The sequence below is a fragment of the Xenopus laevis genome, chromosome 3S (genome assembly GCF_017654675.1).
Source record: "Xenopus laevis strain J_2021 chromosome 3S, Xenopus_laevis_v10.1, whole genome shotgun sequence".
NCBI classification, from domain to species: Eukaryota; Metazoa; Chordata; class Amphibia; order Anura; family Pipidae; genus Xenopus; species Xenopus laevis.
In genome coordinates this window covers 42,276,476-42,294,337 of record NC_054376.1, presented here as the reverse complement: position 1 = coordinate 42,294,337, position 17,862 = coordinate 42,276,476, and the positions used below count along the sequence as shown (strand labels likewise).

Below are 17,862 nucleotides of genomic sequence, written 5' to 3'. Positions count from 1 at the left end.
TTTTTGAAAGCTGGGCAATTATGTAACTATGGTGTATTTTCCCATAGCATCCAATCAGGTATTCCCTCTGTTAATCTTTGATTGGTTGTTATTGGTTGTTGCAGAGATCCATATTTTCCCAGTGTCAGTAACTGAGTTGTGGCTCATATCTTGTGGACTGCACAACATTCTCCTTTTTAGCTTCATTTTGGAAATCTTCATTGACATCTGACCATTTTATATGCCTCAATCACCAATTCACCAGGAATATGTAGCATTTTTCTGAGGTCTGATAAGTTTTCTTTAAAATGCTGAACTTTACAATATGCAATGGATGGAAGCACTAGAAGCCCCAAAATGTGTTTCCGTTAATTAAAAACACCAGGGCACATGTACATTTGCAAGTGCAGTTTTAAGTGCAATCACCACGTTCTTTTCCCCACAATGCAACATTTTCCCCAATATTGCACCATCATTGCATTTGCAAAAGGGCAAAGCTTGTGATGCAGTTGCACTGGACAAACTGCAATTGTGTCCAGTTCACCAAACTTGATGCAACTGTGTGTGCACTTCATTGCATACCTGGCTCAGTTGTGTCAAATATTTCCAAAATTCTGTTGGCGTGTTCTGTGTGCAAATGAATGCTAGCGACGGTCCAGTTCACTAGCGAATTGTCTCCTACACTCGTAAATTGGCAATGTTCCTGCGGATGGGATTTCTGGTGTAATGTCGCTAGCGTTAGCCATTTCGCCCTTTAGTAAATATGCCCCATTGTTTCAGGTCAGAAGGCATATTATAATACACTTGGGGGTACTCTGTACCCCAAGTTTAGCTCAGATACAAATAGAATTAAAAAAATCTTCCTTAAACTAAGCAAATGTTGGATAGAATGGCAAACCTAGCTAGATAATATACCCTGTACAACCCCATTATGGTAATGTATCACTATTATTCTGGTGTATGTCGGATTACTGAGTTTAAGAACACTCATATCATTGTAAATATGTTCCAAGTGCTTTATTTACTGTATTTGAGGAGAATCAGAACACAGATGATTAACTAAGAAATACGTATTTTGGTAATAATTGCATTATATTGCATTGCCCTGAGTAATGAGTTTTGCTGTGCAAGAGGCACGTCAGAAGCACCATCAAGTATTCATCAAGCCCTGGAAAAATTGTTTTTGTTCTATTCTATAAATATTGTTGAATTTAAAGCATGTTGTTTCACCCACCATTAAAGTAACCTATTGCGTATGCAGCACAAAGTACCATGGCTGCAGATTACCATATGTTTGACAGTCCCCAGTTAGTTCATGCATGGAAATTTGTAGGCTTCTGTGTCTTCTGTGACTTTTTTCCACCCCAGAGAAAAATGGCAAGCAGAGAAATCACCAATACCTCCATGTGTCTTTAGGCAGTGGCAATAGTGGCACCCACTGGTCACTGCACATACGGGATGGATTTCGGCATTTCGTGTAGTTTTGGCACCAAAACGGTGCTAAGTGACAGGTGAATGCCATTGAGGTGACTGCCTACATAGACAAGGTGGTATCAGACATAGTTGGTGCCAGTAGAGAAAATACCAAGTGTGACATTAGCTGGCATATGGCATATGTTTTTAAAGTCAGTAATGGTTTATCATAATGCCAGAGAGCAAGAATCTATAATGCAGTGCTTTGGAACTATAGTGATCTGCAATGTTCTATCTCAAATAATCAAATCTATATCTGAAATAATGGCCTGGAAATGTGTCTGCAGGACATAATATATTTTATATGAAATATGATATCTTGCTTTATCTTTATTACTGCAAATACATTTGTGTTGTTACTACAGATGACAAGTGATGGATGTTGTATAAATTATATGATGATATAAATTCTCTTTCTGACCCTTAATGCGGTAGGTTAATTCAAAAAGAAAATATGAGATGTTTCAGATTTGAATAATATAACATCTCCATTGATGATATCCATAAAGCCCAAGTTCTTGATATTCAACTTAATGCCTCAAAGGCCTTGTCGACACTTTATTGAGATAAATGTTAAATAGAACAGATTATAAACATTCAATTCTGTGTGGAATTAGTCCCCACTTATTAAGACGGAGCAGATGAAGCATACAAGATGCCTCTCGTGTCAAGCTGTGTTATGATTAGAAAAATTAAGATGTTTACTGATGTAGAAAATTTGATATCCAAACCATTTAACCAGATTCCTTGTTTCTGAGTAATCACTTAAGAATTTATGTGCACGATTAGGCTCTTGAAGACCAGAGGGGTTAAAATATGCAGAAAGAAATTAGGTCACTTCAGCAGGTCTTGTATATTGGATTCATTCCAGAAGTAGAATATACCAATTCTTGGTAGAAGTACCAGCATGCCCTTGCAGCTGAGAGGATGCTGAGAGTTGTTGGTATGTGAAACCAGGAGAGCTAATGATTGTATATAGATTGTTTAGTCTATTGAAACAAATTACAGTAGACTGCTGAAGACATCTATAGATGTAGGACAAAGATGATAACAATTACCCTCTCCAAACTTACACCATGCTGCACAGATATAATGCTGGAAAACTCACTGCTTAAAATCTGCTCTGTTCTTCATTTTCCTCCAAAAAAGTTTGGGGTGGACAAACATTTTTCCTGGGGTTCCTTAGAGCTCATTTCTGGTGTAGAGCTAAGTAGTGGATGGCAGTCATACGTGATATGACTTGTCACTGAATGCCCAATAACATAGTAACATAGAAAGTTAGGTTGAAAAAAGACCATCAATTTCAACCTTTTACATATATATATATATATATATATATATATATATATATATATATATATATATATATATATATATATATATATATATATATATCCTGCCTAACTGCTAAACTGCTAGTTGATCCAGAGGAAGGCAAAAAAAAAACCCATTTGAAGCCTCTCCCTAAGATGGCAATCGGACAACTTGTACTATGGATCAACTTGTACTATGAGCTACCTTCCATTTCCCTCACTTGCTAAAAAACCATCCAACCCCTTCTTAAAGCTATCTAATGTATCAGCCTGTACCACTAATTCAGAGAATTCCACATCTTCACGGCTGTCACTGTAAAAAAAAAAACCCTTCCAAATATTTAGACAGAACCTCCTTTCTTCTAATTCTAATGGGTGCCCACGTGTCAGCTGGAAGGGAAAATAAAATAAAGCATTAGAGATAGTATTATATGATCCCCTTATATATTTATTCATTGTTATCATATCACTCCTCAAGGGCCTCTTCTCCAGCTTGAACAACCTCAACTTGGTCAGTCTTTTCTCATAGCTAAGATTTCCTCTATCTTTTACCAGCTTAATTGCCTTTTTCTGGACCCTCTCCAATTCAATAATAGCATATTCTAGATGGGGCATTACCATCGCTCTGAACAGTTAAAGAATAACCCCCCCTCCTCCCTCAAATGTATGACCCTTTTAATACAGCTCAAGACCTTATTTGCCATTGATGCCACTGATTGACATTGCTTGCTACAGCCAAGTTTATCAACTCCATTATGGATTTGAATAGTGCAGTCCCATTAAGGGTATAAGTGGCTTGGATATTTTTACATCCCAGGTGCATTACTTACAATAACCTCCACTAAGTCATTAAAAAACAAGTTAAATAAAAGTTGGGGCTATTCTTCCACTGTACAGAGCAATGGTAATGCCCCATCTAGAATATTCTGTACTGTTGTGGTCTCCAGCGCTCAAACTGGATAAACATGGACCCAATACAGAGCTATGAGGGACCCCACCAAGAACCTTACTCAAAGTAGAGAATGTAGCCAATTTCCTATCCATGTGCAGACTTTCTCATTAAGCCCAACAACCCGTAGTATAGAAAGCAGTTGTTTGTGGGGCACTGTATCAAACGCTATCCTTCATAAAGCTATGATTGCTGCTCATAATGCCATTCACCAGAAAATGTGTTACCAAGCCTTCAAATAATTTGCTCACCACAGATGTGATCGTAATTCCTTTTTAAATAGCTTTCCACCAGTCCATAGGTACCATACCAGATGAAAGCAAGTCTGAGAAAATCAGAAATATAGGCCCGTCTAAAAGAGAATTAAGCTCTCTTATTACCCAAGTGTGTACTCCATCTGGCCCTGGCACCTTGTTCACATTCATTTTTAGTAAAGCTTTAAGAACCATATCCTGAGTCAACCACTGATTAGATTGAGCTGAGCCAACAGTGCAGCTATAAGATGGGCCTGGGAACTCTGACTCATCAATTGCATATAATTAAGAAAATAACTGATTTCCATTATCTGGTAGAACCATACAGGTACCATTATTTAAAGGAGCCACACTCTCAAACCTCATCTTTCTACTATTAATATACTTAAAAAATACTTTATGGGCTCAGTCTTAGCCTCTGCTGAAATACACTCGTCACTTTTTATCTTTGCCTTTTGGATTGCTGTTCTACAACATTTATTATAGTATTAATATTAATTAAATGCAGCTTCTGTCCCCATAGACAGTAGTTTTTAAATACCTTTCTCTTATTTTCTATTAACTTATTTACTTCTGTATTAAACTTCATAGGTTGGTTCTTAGTGCTTAAGTTTATAAATTGAGAACATTAACAATTTTTACAATTTTAAATGACAACCGTTTGTGGTTTTTCAGCAGAAAACGAATGAAGAGCAGCCCTTAAGGAGCTAAAATGTGCTTTTCTGAAATTCATGGGTTTTTGTTGCCCCAGTGTATATTTGCTTTTTGCACCAAACATTCAATGAGATCATATTATGGTCACTATTACTCATTTGTTAAATTACTTGCAAATTTGCTATACGTTCTGGTTCATTAGAGATGACTAGATCCAGTATAGCATGGTTTCTGGTTAGCTCCTCAAGAACCTGTGCCATAAAATTGTCATGCAACAAGTTTATAAACTTGTTCCCATTAACTGTTATAAGAGTACTGTTGCTCCAGTCAATATCAGGGTAATTAATCACCCATTATTATTACTTTACCCAAACTATCAGATTTTTCTGTTTGCATCAGTAGCTTAGACTCCTCCTCACTTACATTAGGGAGTCTATAGCATACTCCTACAATTAATTTTCTGGACACTTTACAGTGAAGAACTTCACCCACAAGGTTCCCTCATTTTCTAACATCACCTCTTCCTTTGTATTAACTGTTAAATCCTGCCTAACAAACAGACACACCCAACTCCTTTTCTATTGCCTCTGTCCCTGTGAAGCAATGTATAGCCACTTATAGTAATAACTCCTCCTATATGTGAGCAAGCGTGGGTGTTTTCTCTGAACCATAGAGTAAGAGTGCATCAGGGGATTTCTGTGTGTAGATTCATATATGCAGAAGACATGTCTGAGCTGTTTCCAAGGTCTTATAAGTGTTTCTATACATGCATTTTCTATGGCCCCAATAGTACGTGACTTGTAAAGGCTACAGTATTCTGTGTACTTTTAGTTGTCATTAGGGCTGTGGCACATTTTCTCAGCTGGAGAAGCTGGAGAGCTGTTTTTCAGCTGGAGGAGAAGCAGTAGGAGGCAGATTTTGGTCATAATGCATTAAACTGAATAACAGGCTGAACAGCCCACAGAACACTCTCATCTGCATGTTCTCCAAAGTGCCAGGGTAGGGGTTTCTCAATCACATTGTTTTTTAACCTATTGGAGACATTGCAGTGTTCATATCTGCTATCTGTTATATCTGAAACCAACACTCACAAAAGTAACACCGATAGAGCAGCAGACATAGGTTATATGACTTGTGTAAAGTATTTTTAAACTGCACAGTTCAGGGGTAATTTCATGCGTGAAAACATTATGGATATGGATTTTAGTAATGAGCCAAAAACATGAGTTGCTTTACCCCTCAACCTCTCTGCCCTTTCTTTCAGTGATTCCAAAAGTGACAAAGCATTTGCTTTCGAATCCAGTCTTCACCTGCATCGTTCTTGCAGCTTGCATGGAAATTGCAGTGGTTGCAGGCTTTGCAGCGTTCCTGGGGAAATACCTGGAGCAGCAGTTTAACCTGACCACTTCTTCTGCCAATCAGTTGTTAGGTAAGAGCTCCTCACACTCTTATTCTGAACCTGTGATTATAATGGATTACATTATACTATTCTATTCCTAAAATCAATATCATTGTTTTAGTACCACTAGTAAAGTGAAAACACACTATTTAAATGAACCTTTTCGGCTACCTTGTTCTTACAGTTTCAACATTCTACCCAGGCATAACTTTATTTATCAGAACATGAAGAATTTGGCCCTGTAATTCAGGCTGTGCTGGGGCGGTGCCATCCTTCTGTAACCTAGAATGTTACTAATAGATATAAGCTAGCCTTTAGATTTATTGTATGCCCTTTGCATGCCCCCAGCATGAATGCCAGAACCTGCTCTCTAAACCCTGTAAGTTAAACCATGTGAGTTATTTATGTAAAGGCAAGATTTGGGGGAATTAAAAAAAACAAAAAAATATATGATGATATAGAATGTCCTATTCTTAGCAATTTTTCAATTGCCCTTCCTATTTTTTTTTTCAATTTATTTGCGGTTATTTGAATATTTCTATCTTTCAAATATGAGTCACTGCTAAACATGTTTTGCTCTGGGAGGCTACAATTCATTGCTAATGTTATTTTATTCTATTTGGACCCTCTCCTATTTAAACTCTAGTCTCTCCTTGGTAGCTATGGTAAATTGGACCCTAGCAACCAAATAGCTTCTGAAATTACAAATGGGTTACTGCGTTACTGAATGGGTTAAAGAGTTACTGAACAAAAAGCTAAATAAATCAAAAGATAAACAATGAAGATCAATTGGACATTGTTTCAGAATAGTCTTGCTAACATCAGAGAAGAAATTTGGTACCAGTACAGGGGCGTAACTACAGAGGAAGCAGACCCTGCGGCTGCAGGGGGGGCGCTGGAGGTATAATAACGAATAATGTCAGCATCTAGATATGTTGGGGGCCCTAATTTTAATTTGTTGTGGGGCCAGTAACATCTAGTTATGGCACTGTATCAGTAGTTAATTCTTTAAGCAACTTAATCCCAGAATTAACAGCAAGAGACCCCTGCAAAGTCTCCAGTATAAGATGTAATCTATTATATTTTAGCACACACAGTGTGTAGACACGCAACATGTTGCAATTAGAATGGCCATTAATCATTTACTTCAGAGCTGCCTTATGGCCCATAGTGTTACTTTAACCACAGTTCTAGTGCACAATCATTTAAAGTAAAATTGCAAGATTCAGTTTGCTCCTCAATGCGCACGAAGAGTTCTGTCCTTAGTTATAGTGCCCTTGTGAACTACCGTATATACTCGTGTATAAGCCGACCCGAGTATAAGCCGAGGTACCTAATTTACCTAAGAAAACTGGAAAAATTTATTGACTCGTGTATAAGCCTAGGGGTGAGAAATTATTTTAGGACATGGCCAATTTAAAGCTTTAACGTTGCTGCTTACTCACTGATCTGAAGCATGCACTGACTCCTCCATGCTGCTGCACATACTTCTCCCCCCTCCTCGCTTAATTCTGCTCCAGCCCCTCCCCTCTCAGCTCTTGTCAATCAGTCCTCCCTCTTCAGCCCTTCCCCTCCGTGCTCAAAGCTCAAATGACAATGGTAGCTCACAAACTTACACGGAGGGTTAAAGGAGAAGTAAACTGCCGCCTCCTTTACCCCTATTACGAGGCTGCAGCGTCCCAGGGCACGTCACAAATGGAGAAGACGCGCGTCTCCGCTCCCTGTACAGGTGCGTGCTCGTATCACAGAGTGAGCGCGCACCTCATCCACGTCTCGAGCGCTCCTCTTCTAAACTCTTGTGCGCTCCTACGCGCAATACGGTAATGCGCACACATTTTCCCACATCTCCTGCGCAAAAAGGGGAAGGGCTGAGGAGTACTGAGTGACGAGAGCTGAGAGGGGAGGGGCTGAGGGCTAAGGAAGCCACGAGCGGGGAGAAGTATGGGCAGCACGGAGGAGTCACTGCACACTTCAATCAGTGAGTAAGCGGCAACCTTTTTTAGCTGACCCGCGTATAAGCTGAGGTAGAGTTTTTCAGCACATTTTGGGTGCTGAAAAACTCGGCTTATACGCGAGTATATACGGTAATAAATACAAGGCTGCTTGGCACTTCATGATGGTGCATTAGCACAGTGTTAGTGTTTCAATAAATTAAGCCTTTACATTCTCACTGAATTATTATTATGCAAGTTGTGTACAGCCTTTGCATTTAGCATTAAATTATACTAATGTGTTTTTTTTTAGGAATGACAGCTATTCCCTGTGCCTGCTTAGGCATTTTCCTTGGTGGGCTTCTTGTGAAGAAGCTAAGCTTGTCTGCACTTGGGGCTATCAGGATGGCTATGCTGGTAAACCTTGTGTCCACGGCTTGTTATGTATCCTTTCTCTTCCTGGGATGTGACACAGGCCCTGTGGCTGGAGTGACTGTTCCCTATGGAAACATGTAGGTAGTTCTTTTGCCCTCATTTGTATATAAGGTAAACATTTTCTGTTAAATGTCAGAAAGAACCATCAACATTTCCATATAAAAAGTATTCTGCATTCTAGAAATGGGGCTAAAGTGCTGACTCGGTGGACATAACATATAAATTCTGTTTAAGTTATTTTATTTCCTGGTGTTATTGGCCCTTGAACTAATTTTAAGACTTCTACAGGCTCCAACAAAAAAAAAATCAGAGTTTCAATGCCTTTTGTTCCAGATATTTTTACAGCTTGTTGCCAGCTCCTTATTACAGGGCTGATGATTAAATGGGAGGACCTCTATAAAAACTCCAAAACATTAATACGCATTTATTTGAATTGATATTGAAAAAATCCAGTGCTTCCCTAGGCGAAGATGAATAATGAAACCCTAATTATTTAAAAGTGACCCTTAATTATATTATGCCTACATAGGGTGTGGACCCTTGGGCAATTAAAGCTGCATTTATGTGTTCCGCCACACTGCAACACAAGTGGTAATTCATTTCAGTCCTCCCTGCAGGTCTGTACCCATGGGAAAAGACAACAACGCTCAGTACTGAGAATATAAAACTTGTTTTCAATATCAATGTATTCTTTGGGCAGACAGAAATTAGTAGCCATGCTATGGAATGCCTCAATATGCACTTCAGGAGAAACTCAGCTTCCACCAAATGAGGGTACATGCCCCTAGTGGTTTCCTGATCTGTTTCATTGCGAGAAAATAATCAGTTCAGGGGCGTTGAGAACCAAGCAGTGTGGTGTGTAACTTAGTGGGATGGGGAAGAGTAATTGGGTGTGGGGAGGTCTGTCAGCGTTCCAGGTCAAATGGTATTGATACTTGGCCTGGTTCTGCTTATTAACAAAGCAGGGGGACTATCAGGCTTAACAGACAGCTACGTTTTGTAGGTGGGGGCTGCTCTGTCCCTCCACAGAAAGGACAGGGCAAGAATATATGGCAACATTTTAGGACTGAATATGGTTCTGCAGTAAGATTGCTCTGCAGAATTCCGAACAGACAATTTTAAGACAATCATTTGAGTTTTCGGGAAAGAAAACCTTATAATACACAAAAGCCATGAATATCTTGTAAATTATATCCTTATAAACGGTGAGTTCTGATGTCATCAGTTATAAACGGTGAGTTCTGATGTAATTTCTATCACATGACTCCCTTAAACTTGTGTATTATAATAAATAAAGTACCCCTTTTGCAATATATGAGGATATTAGAAGTTACCTTGGAGTTCCATGACCTGTATAAAAACACTCGGCCTTCGGCCTCGTGTTTTTATATGGTCATGAAACTCCTCGGTAATTTATAATATCCTTATATTTTACAAAAGGGGGTACTTTATTCACTATATTAATTCCCCTGAAGCCAAAATTGATACTTATACTTATTATAGAAGCCCCAAAGTTAAAAAAATAACTAATGAAAACATGTCAGTGCCTTGTTCTGTATAAAGTTTAACCATTACAAGACGAAAATTCATCATCTTTGTTCTTCGCATCTAGCTCCATTCCCGGTGCCTCTGTGGATCTCTATGCTTCCTGCAATACTGACTGCGAGTGCCAAACAGACTCCTTCGCTCCTGTGTGTGGTGCTGATGGAATCACATATCTGTCTGCTTGCTTTGCTGGCTGCAAGAAAATGGTGAGCCCACAACTATGAAGCTTGTAACTATCTTTCTACATACTATAGTTTATTCCATTTGTTGCTAAAGAGACACATTGGTAATTTGCATTGATGACATTTGGCGAGTGCAAGGTTTTTATGCAAACGGCATATGTATGTATGTATAACGTTATTTGTAAAGCGCTGTTAAGGATCCGCAGCACTTTGTAATGCATGAAATACAATAATTGTAATGTATAAAAATACACACAGGGAGGACAAGTCGCATAATAAATGCAATAAATATACACAGTACTCAGAGCTTATATAAGGACACAGAGTCCTAAGTGCTATGTAATAAGAGGTAGAAAGGTGTTCCCTACCCCGTAGAGCTTACAATCTCAGTGGGTGGGTGGCTAACCTACAGGCACAAATTGGAGGGGAACGTGCACAATGTAAAAGCATTGTCCAATAGACTAATGTTCTAGTGCCCAAAAGGTAGACTCTTGGGGGGTTATTTACTAAGCTCTGAATACCCGAAATTCACCGAAATCCGAAAAAGTTTTGATTTTTTTTTTATAAAATCGGACGAATCACGAAATTTTCGGGAAATTTATTAAACCCTGAGGGCTAAAAAGCCACAATATAAAAACATGGCATCTCGAGGTTGCATAAAAGTCAATGGGAACAGTCCCACTGCTTTTTGGTTGTGTCGGTGGTTTCAGGCAATTTCACAATGTTTTCGGAGATTTCGGGGAAAATGCACGAAAAAATCGTGAAAATCTGAGTTTTTCCCGCAAAGCAAATATTCAGGAAAATGTAATAATAAATAAGCGTTAAAAACCAGAGCAGGTTAAATCGGAGATTGTAGCAGCCGACATTGAGATGAATTTGGACCTTGATAAATAACCCCCTTGGTTTTTTCTCAAAGAGATTGAGAGAGCACTCCTTACGGAGGAATTCAAGGATGAAATTCCAGAGCTAAGGAGCAGCAAGATAGAAAAGTTTAAGACAAGAGTTGGCAGTGGATGTGAATGATGTGAAAAGAAGCTGGTATATATGAATTCCCAACAGATGTTCTTATATAATAATTTTTTTCTTTAATTTTTTTTTGTGAAGAAGATATGGATCTTGTGGCAACTATGCAGATAGATTTTCTGTGATCTAAATCTGGGCCACAAAATATCTAGAGCAGTGACCTGGACTTGCCACAGGGAGGACATATGTGTAAATGTTTAATTTATATTTATTTTGGCTCAGTGTTTTAGTGCATATTACTGCATTGCACACACTGTACCACCCTATTTACATTAATAGACAGAACCATTGTATTGCAACGGGGCAGCTTATTTGCAACTGCATTGTGTATGACATTTTAATACATGGAAACTTGGTTGCATTCACAGAAGTAAATTAGACATATTATTTGGACTAAATTTTAATTGGATTATAATGTATTTTTTTTACCATTCTTATCGCTTATAAAATTGCAGTTTTACTACCCACAGGCAAGCAGAATTGAAAAAAACATTACTATTGTGGTCCTTCCACAGTACAATCTTCGCTTTTTTTCATTAGAATTATGTTTCTTTCTAACATGTAAGTGCAGAAGTACAACTGGCTCATTTTAAGTACAGCATTAGCCTAAGGAAGCAATTTCCTTCTACCCATGTCCTATTATTACTGAGAGAATTACAGACCTGAGAATGAAAAGTACGCTGATTTACTGATAATTCTTTTATATCCTATTCATTAAAGAATCTGCATTCATCAACACACTGTATTCCATTAAGGCCTGGCATATATCTTATGTAGATAGTGTTTTTTTTTTATTAGTGAACTAAATGAAGAATTGAACTGTACACGAGTTTTGTCTATACTGGCACACATAAGACACAGACAATGCCTAGTTTTTCTGCTTTTGAAGAAGTCTGCAGTGCCTGGCATAGCCTAAAAGTGAGCCATTAAAGTTTAACTTCCATTAATATTTCCTTACAAAGAACGTAAAATAGCAGAGCACGCTTAGGGGCATATTCATTAAACTTTGCAAAAATGCTGCATAATCTAAGCAATAGGATTGCAAACCTTTTATAAAGTGTAACGCTACTCTGGGCTATCCAGACCACAGCTAATGGTAATGAGGATGGGTTACATTGGACTCACACATCAGGATCAGGGCCTTCGCTAAGTGGAAGTTTCCCATGAAGGTGTAGTGTGACTATAACACACAGGCTACTGTATACACAGCTTTACTCACGTATGAGGATGGTGTAACAATCACAAAGGAGGGTAGATAGAGGAGGATGATACAGCAATTACAGATGTCACTCCCATAAGTCAAATAGTCAAGCGTACGTCAATTCCCTCAGCAATACATCTTTAAGTGGTCCAGATCCCATCCAGTGGAGTGGTTAGGGAGAAGAAGTCCAACCTAACACCCTATCCGCTGTGGTCCCTTCACTAAAGGCATACAAGGAAGCCTTGTGGAAGCTACTCCCTGCTATTATCCTTGATGGAGCACACAACTGCTCTTTCTATATAATCTGACTATCTTACTCTCCTAGAGAGTCTATTAAATAAACTACTCTGTGCTTTTTAACCTCGTTCACGGGGTTTCCTGGTCCCTGACTTAATTTCTAAACGTGCTGTCCCTTTAGGGAGGTGGCTTTACTGGACCCTGGTATACCCAGGCTCAATGGGAACAACCAGTCGATCAGGACACCAGCAGCCAAAGAGGAAGATCCACCCCTTTCCAAACACTATATGGAAGTGTGGCAGGAAGTGGTCATTACACCCTTTGGACAATAACTACTGTTTATGCAAATAAAGGAGAAGGGTAGGGATTTAAAGCTATAGGAGCCTAGAAGAACCTATAGGTCCATGCAATAGTTTCTGTGAACAGGAAGGAGTTTTGATAACCCTATACATTTTTAAACCTTCTAAAAGTGAGATGCCCTTTTCTTCTGTAATGTTGCTTTTGCCAGCACGTCTCGTCTTAACTGAGAAACTGCTGATAATTCACTTTTTATTTGTGAATAAAACTTCTATAGGTAGGAGTTCTCCTTTTCAAACGCTTAGCTTCAAATGTTCCTATTTGCCATTTTATCTCATCTCTAAACAGTGGCATAACTAAAAGTTACCAGGTCCCATAACAAAATAAATGTAGGGTCCCCCAGTTGTTGGCAGTAAGAATGTCTACCATAAACAAATACTTAGCGGGCCCCTTATATCTCTCTCTCAGGCTGAACATTTATCTCCTGTCCTTTCCCTGCCAGTAATAAGTCTGCTGCATACTTTTAATACTGAATATATGGTTGCATGAGAATGACGACTGTAGTGCTACAAGAGGGAGAGTGCTGTGAGATTGAGTATAACTGCTGCAGAGCTATTCCTGAAGGCTGCTGAAGTTGGCAATTTCTTCCATCTCAAACAATAATTTGCCTTAATCTCTTGCATCTGATATCAGCAACAAAACTAATACTTAAGAGAGAGAAGCTAGAAAGTAATGTTTATAAAGTCGGATGTAAAACTCCATTTGTTGCCAGGAAAGCTAGCTAGATGTATAAATGAAATTGCTGTATTACAAATAATTCTTAAATCACACGCACCACTATAACGTCCAGACACTGGAGATTATTGTTGTGTCCCTGTAGAGGACTGGTTTTGATATTCATGTCATTAACAGTAATTTTAACTTGTTGAGCTTGAAATAAAGAGCACTCTACAGTGTGAGGTTTAATACCGTATATACTCGAGTATAAGCCAAGTTTTTCAGCACTAAAAATGTGCTGAAAAAGTCTACCTCGGCTTATACTCGGGTCAGTATAAATCAGGCATTGTCAAAGTATGGTCTGCGGCCAATTGCGGCCCGTGTTTAAACTTAAACCGGCCTGCAGTATGCCTAAAAAGATTAACATTAATGCGGCGTCCAGCCGACCACAGAACAGAGCAGCCGCATACTCACAGTAAATGCGAGCATGATCCGATGCCGCGAGCAGACCCAGTGACTACCCGCAGTGCATCCAGGGAAATAGACGGCAACGCATCGCCGCCGGAGCGCCAAACCAATTTGCAGCCTACCATAGATGCGGAACCCGGGGACTCGCGTAAATGCGAGCATGATCCGATGCCGCGAGCAGACCCAGTGACTACCCGCAGTGCATCCAGGGAAAGAGCCGGCAACGCATCGCCGCCGGAGCGCCAAACCAATTTGCAGCCTACCATAGATGCGGAACCCGGGGACTCGCGTAAATGCGAGCATGATCCGATGCCGCACCGGAACCACAAGGCACTCAATCACTAGGACCGCTGAGACTTCCCTGGAGGGTGCTACATAGGGTGAGTGAACCATGAACCCTGGGGATGCCCCGTTTCAGGCCCTGGGAATCTTGCAACCCACCCTGCAGCCCAATACCTGGTGCAAAAAGGCTATTGTGCACCCTCACACACATCACCCAGACCTCTGTTGTCCAGGTTGATCCAATGCAGTGACTTAAGGAGCAGCAGTAGGGGCCCCCAAGGAGGAAGGTCCCCTGCTGCTGAAACCCAGGGGGCACTCCTGCCAACTTACTCCCCTGCAGCCTCAGGCCCTCACACAAACAGGCTGAGAGGTATTTGAAGGCCCAAGGTGTGAACACAAATGAGGCCATCAGCCCTGGCAGCTTCTAACAGCCCTGCATAGATTCTAACACTGAAACACTGAACCATTTTATATGTGTTTTACAGCATGTTATTAGATACTTTCCTATGTGGGCAGTTTCTATTTTGGTTGCAATTTTGCATTGTACACCACAGTAGACTTAAGTTTCCAGTGGCTGCTGCATATCTCACCCTCGGCTTATACTCGAGTCAATAAGTTTTCCCACTTTTCATAGGTAAAATTAGGTACCTCGGCTTATACACGGGTCGGCTTATACTCGAGTATATACGGTAAGCGGTAGCAGCCTTGCGCAAAGTACTTGTTCTTCACACCCTACAGTGTGAGGTTCGATAAGAAGTAGTAGCCTAGTGTGAGGAACTTGTTCTTCCTTCCATAGTAGCCAATTTTAATCTACATATAATATTTATAGTATGTTAGGACTTCCTATGGTGTATCTGTATATATCAAAATGACAATAAAAGCCACAATGAACTCATCAAGTTGCAGAAAATCCACACGACGATTGATATTTCACCAACAAGGGTTTCTGGTCAGTGTAGGTGGTTACAGTTGTACCCACAAATGAAAAGATCCAGCTTGGGCTCCCAATGCTCCTGAACAAATACCTTCTTCTGGTGCATCCACACATTAAATGGATCAGCCCTGTGTTTATTGCAGCATCGTGTTCGGCACTACATATAAGGGAAATGTGCAGATTAATATGGTGGACAGAAAAGATCTTCTTGAATGCTTTTATTTTATAGAACTTAAAGTAATCATCCTTTTTTGCACTTTAGCAGACTTCTCTTTTTACTCTTGTTTTCTGGTGTGTAGATTTTAATCTGTTGTAAAAAAAAAAAAAAAAAACTGGAAATAAGAAGTAAGGAGGACAATTAGTTCCCTTGTTCTAAAGAAAAGCAAAATGGAGAATGCATCCATGATTCATGTAGCATTTTCCATTGTGTAGGTTTCAAAAAAATTCCAAACTGCCCAGCTGAATCTGGGCATTTATGGCTAATTTTAGATATTGGCAGTAAATAGATCTGGTTGGGGGAAGGCTAGAATTGTCTTTTAACAACCACTATAGGGCACCATGTTGGCGATTGTGAGTTTAAATATTCTCCTATTCTTACCTTAAAGGAAAACTATACCCTCAAACAATGTAGGTCTCTATAAAAAGATATTGCATAAAACAGCTCATGTGTAAAAACCCTGCTTCATGTAAATAAACCATTTTCATAATATATTTTCTTTTAGTTGTATGTGCCATTGGGTAATCATAAATAGAAAACTGCCATTTTAAAAAATAAGGGCAGCCCCTTGGGATTGTATGATTCACGGTGCACACAAACTTACCAAACAAACCATACATGTTAGGTCACATGAGCCAATTAACAGAGTTGTGTCTTTTGCTTCCACACTTCTTCCTGTTACAGTTAGAGTTGTAGTATTTCTGGTCAGGTGATCTCTGAGGCGCCACACAGACCATCACAAAATGGTGGTTCAAGTCAAGAGATGTAAAAGGGCAATATTTACTTAAATATATTTTCCAGTTTGATAAGATTCTTTAATATGCCACTTAATTTGATTTAAACTATCTGTTGCTCAAGTGTTCATTTTGAGGGTATAGTTTTCCTTTGAGGTCTATCAATAAACTAACTTGTTGAGTCGTTAAGCCCTGCATTTGCACTTTATTTATGGAATATGTAGCTGCATTAAGATTGTGATTATCAAGAATGTAAATATTAAACCACCCAACCCAATACACAATGGCACATTTCTAGGGGAAAGAAATGCCTTTTAGAACTTGCAGGGTAACAGCTTACTAGTTAGTACAAGAACTATAAAATGGTTTCTTTGTCCATATTATCTATAATAATGTGCTGCAGCAGTAAACGTGGAGGCTTATTTATCGTACGTCGAATTTTAGTGGTTTTAGAGATTTTGGAATCCACAATTAAACTCTAACAGGGGAATGTAATAAAAGTTGCAAAGAGCAAAACAATTCACACCAATAAGACTAAAAATCCACATCTCGCAATGTAATATTGTTCCTTAAACTGTTATTGCATTGCGAATTTTAATTGCGCATTGCGAATTTTAATTGCGCACTCATAAGAAGTGCTTGAAGGTGTCGTAATCTTTTGGAGCAAACATAACGACTTTTTCAGTAAGAAGTTTTATTACATTGACTGTGCATTGGCGCAAACTATAAAATTCGCAAACGGTCTTTCACTGTCGGAACTGGTCGCTAAACAGTTTCTGGGCTCGCAAAAGCTATATTGAATTCGCACAAAGCATAACTTTTCGCATTGTGAAAAGTTTTTCAATTAGCGATTTTTATTACATTCCCCCGAAAAACTCTACAACCACTATTGTCATTGAGATATAGAAAACCACACATTTTTCGAGATTAGCGGGAAAAAAAACCCAAAATTTGATTGTTAGTAAGTTGCTTGCTCATTGCAAGTATGTAATCTCGAGGGAGAAGAGGAAAGAATGTGCTATAGACATGCCTCTGTGGGGTAGAAAGCACAATTAAAGTTAATGCTTTTAAATGGACAGATTTAAAAACAGATGGGAAAAGGAAAGAAAAAAGAGAAAGGAGAAGAAGACTTTAGTGCTTACAGAAAGAACGAAAGTGCAAATTTCACTGCAAAATGAAAGGAAAACTAGCAAATAACTAAGGAACAGAATATAGAATGGCAGCACAGGCAAAATGTGAAGAGTGTTGAAAAATAGGTTAGGAGAATAAAAACTGAACAGGGAAGGAGAAGAATGAACGAACGAACGAACGTATGAAGGTAATCCATAAGGAGAAAATGTACGAGTGGTGGTAGCACCCCAGACTGCATAGCTCTTATAGTGAATGGATAAAATAAAAATATTTTAGGCTTAGTTTCCTTTTTCAGGTTTTTTGTTCAGTGTGCAACAAGATGGTTAAAGCTCTGCTGCTATTATTATAATGGGAAGAGTGTAAAGACAGTAAAGCAATACATTCATTCAACTACCGTTACCAAATTAGATGTGAGACTAGGATTAGAGGTGAGGCTATGAGGAACGGGTTATTTGGCTTTAGGTACGGGGCCAATTTACAGTTTTACTTGGTAAACTGCCTGCATGT

General features: G+C 39.1%; 1 protein-coding gene across 1 annotated transcript in view; it reads left to right on the top strand.

Moving 5' to 3' along the window:
• The window catches only part of slco3a1.S (solute carrier organic anion transporter family member 3A1 S homeolog), a 172,892-nt gene that overhangs the window by 130,912 nt on the left and 24,118 nt on the right, over positions 1–17,862 (top strand). Inside the window, exons 5-7 of the mRNA XM_018255309.2 lie at positions 5,887–6,051; positions 8,266–8,464; positions 10,000–10,138. Coding sequence (XP_018110798.1) covers positions 5,887–6,051; positions 8,266–8,464; positions 10,000–10,138 — 503 coding nt within the window. The remainder of the gene's footprint in view (positions 1–5,886; positions 6,052–8,265; positions 8,465–9,999; positions 10,139–17,862) is intronic.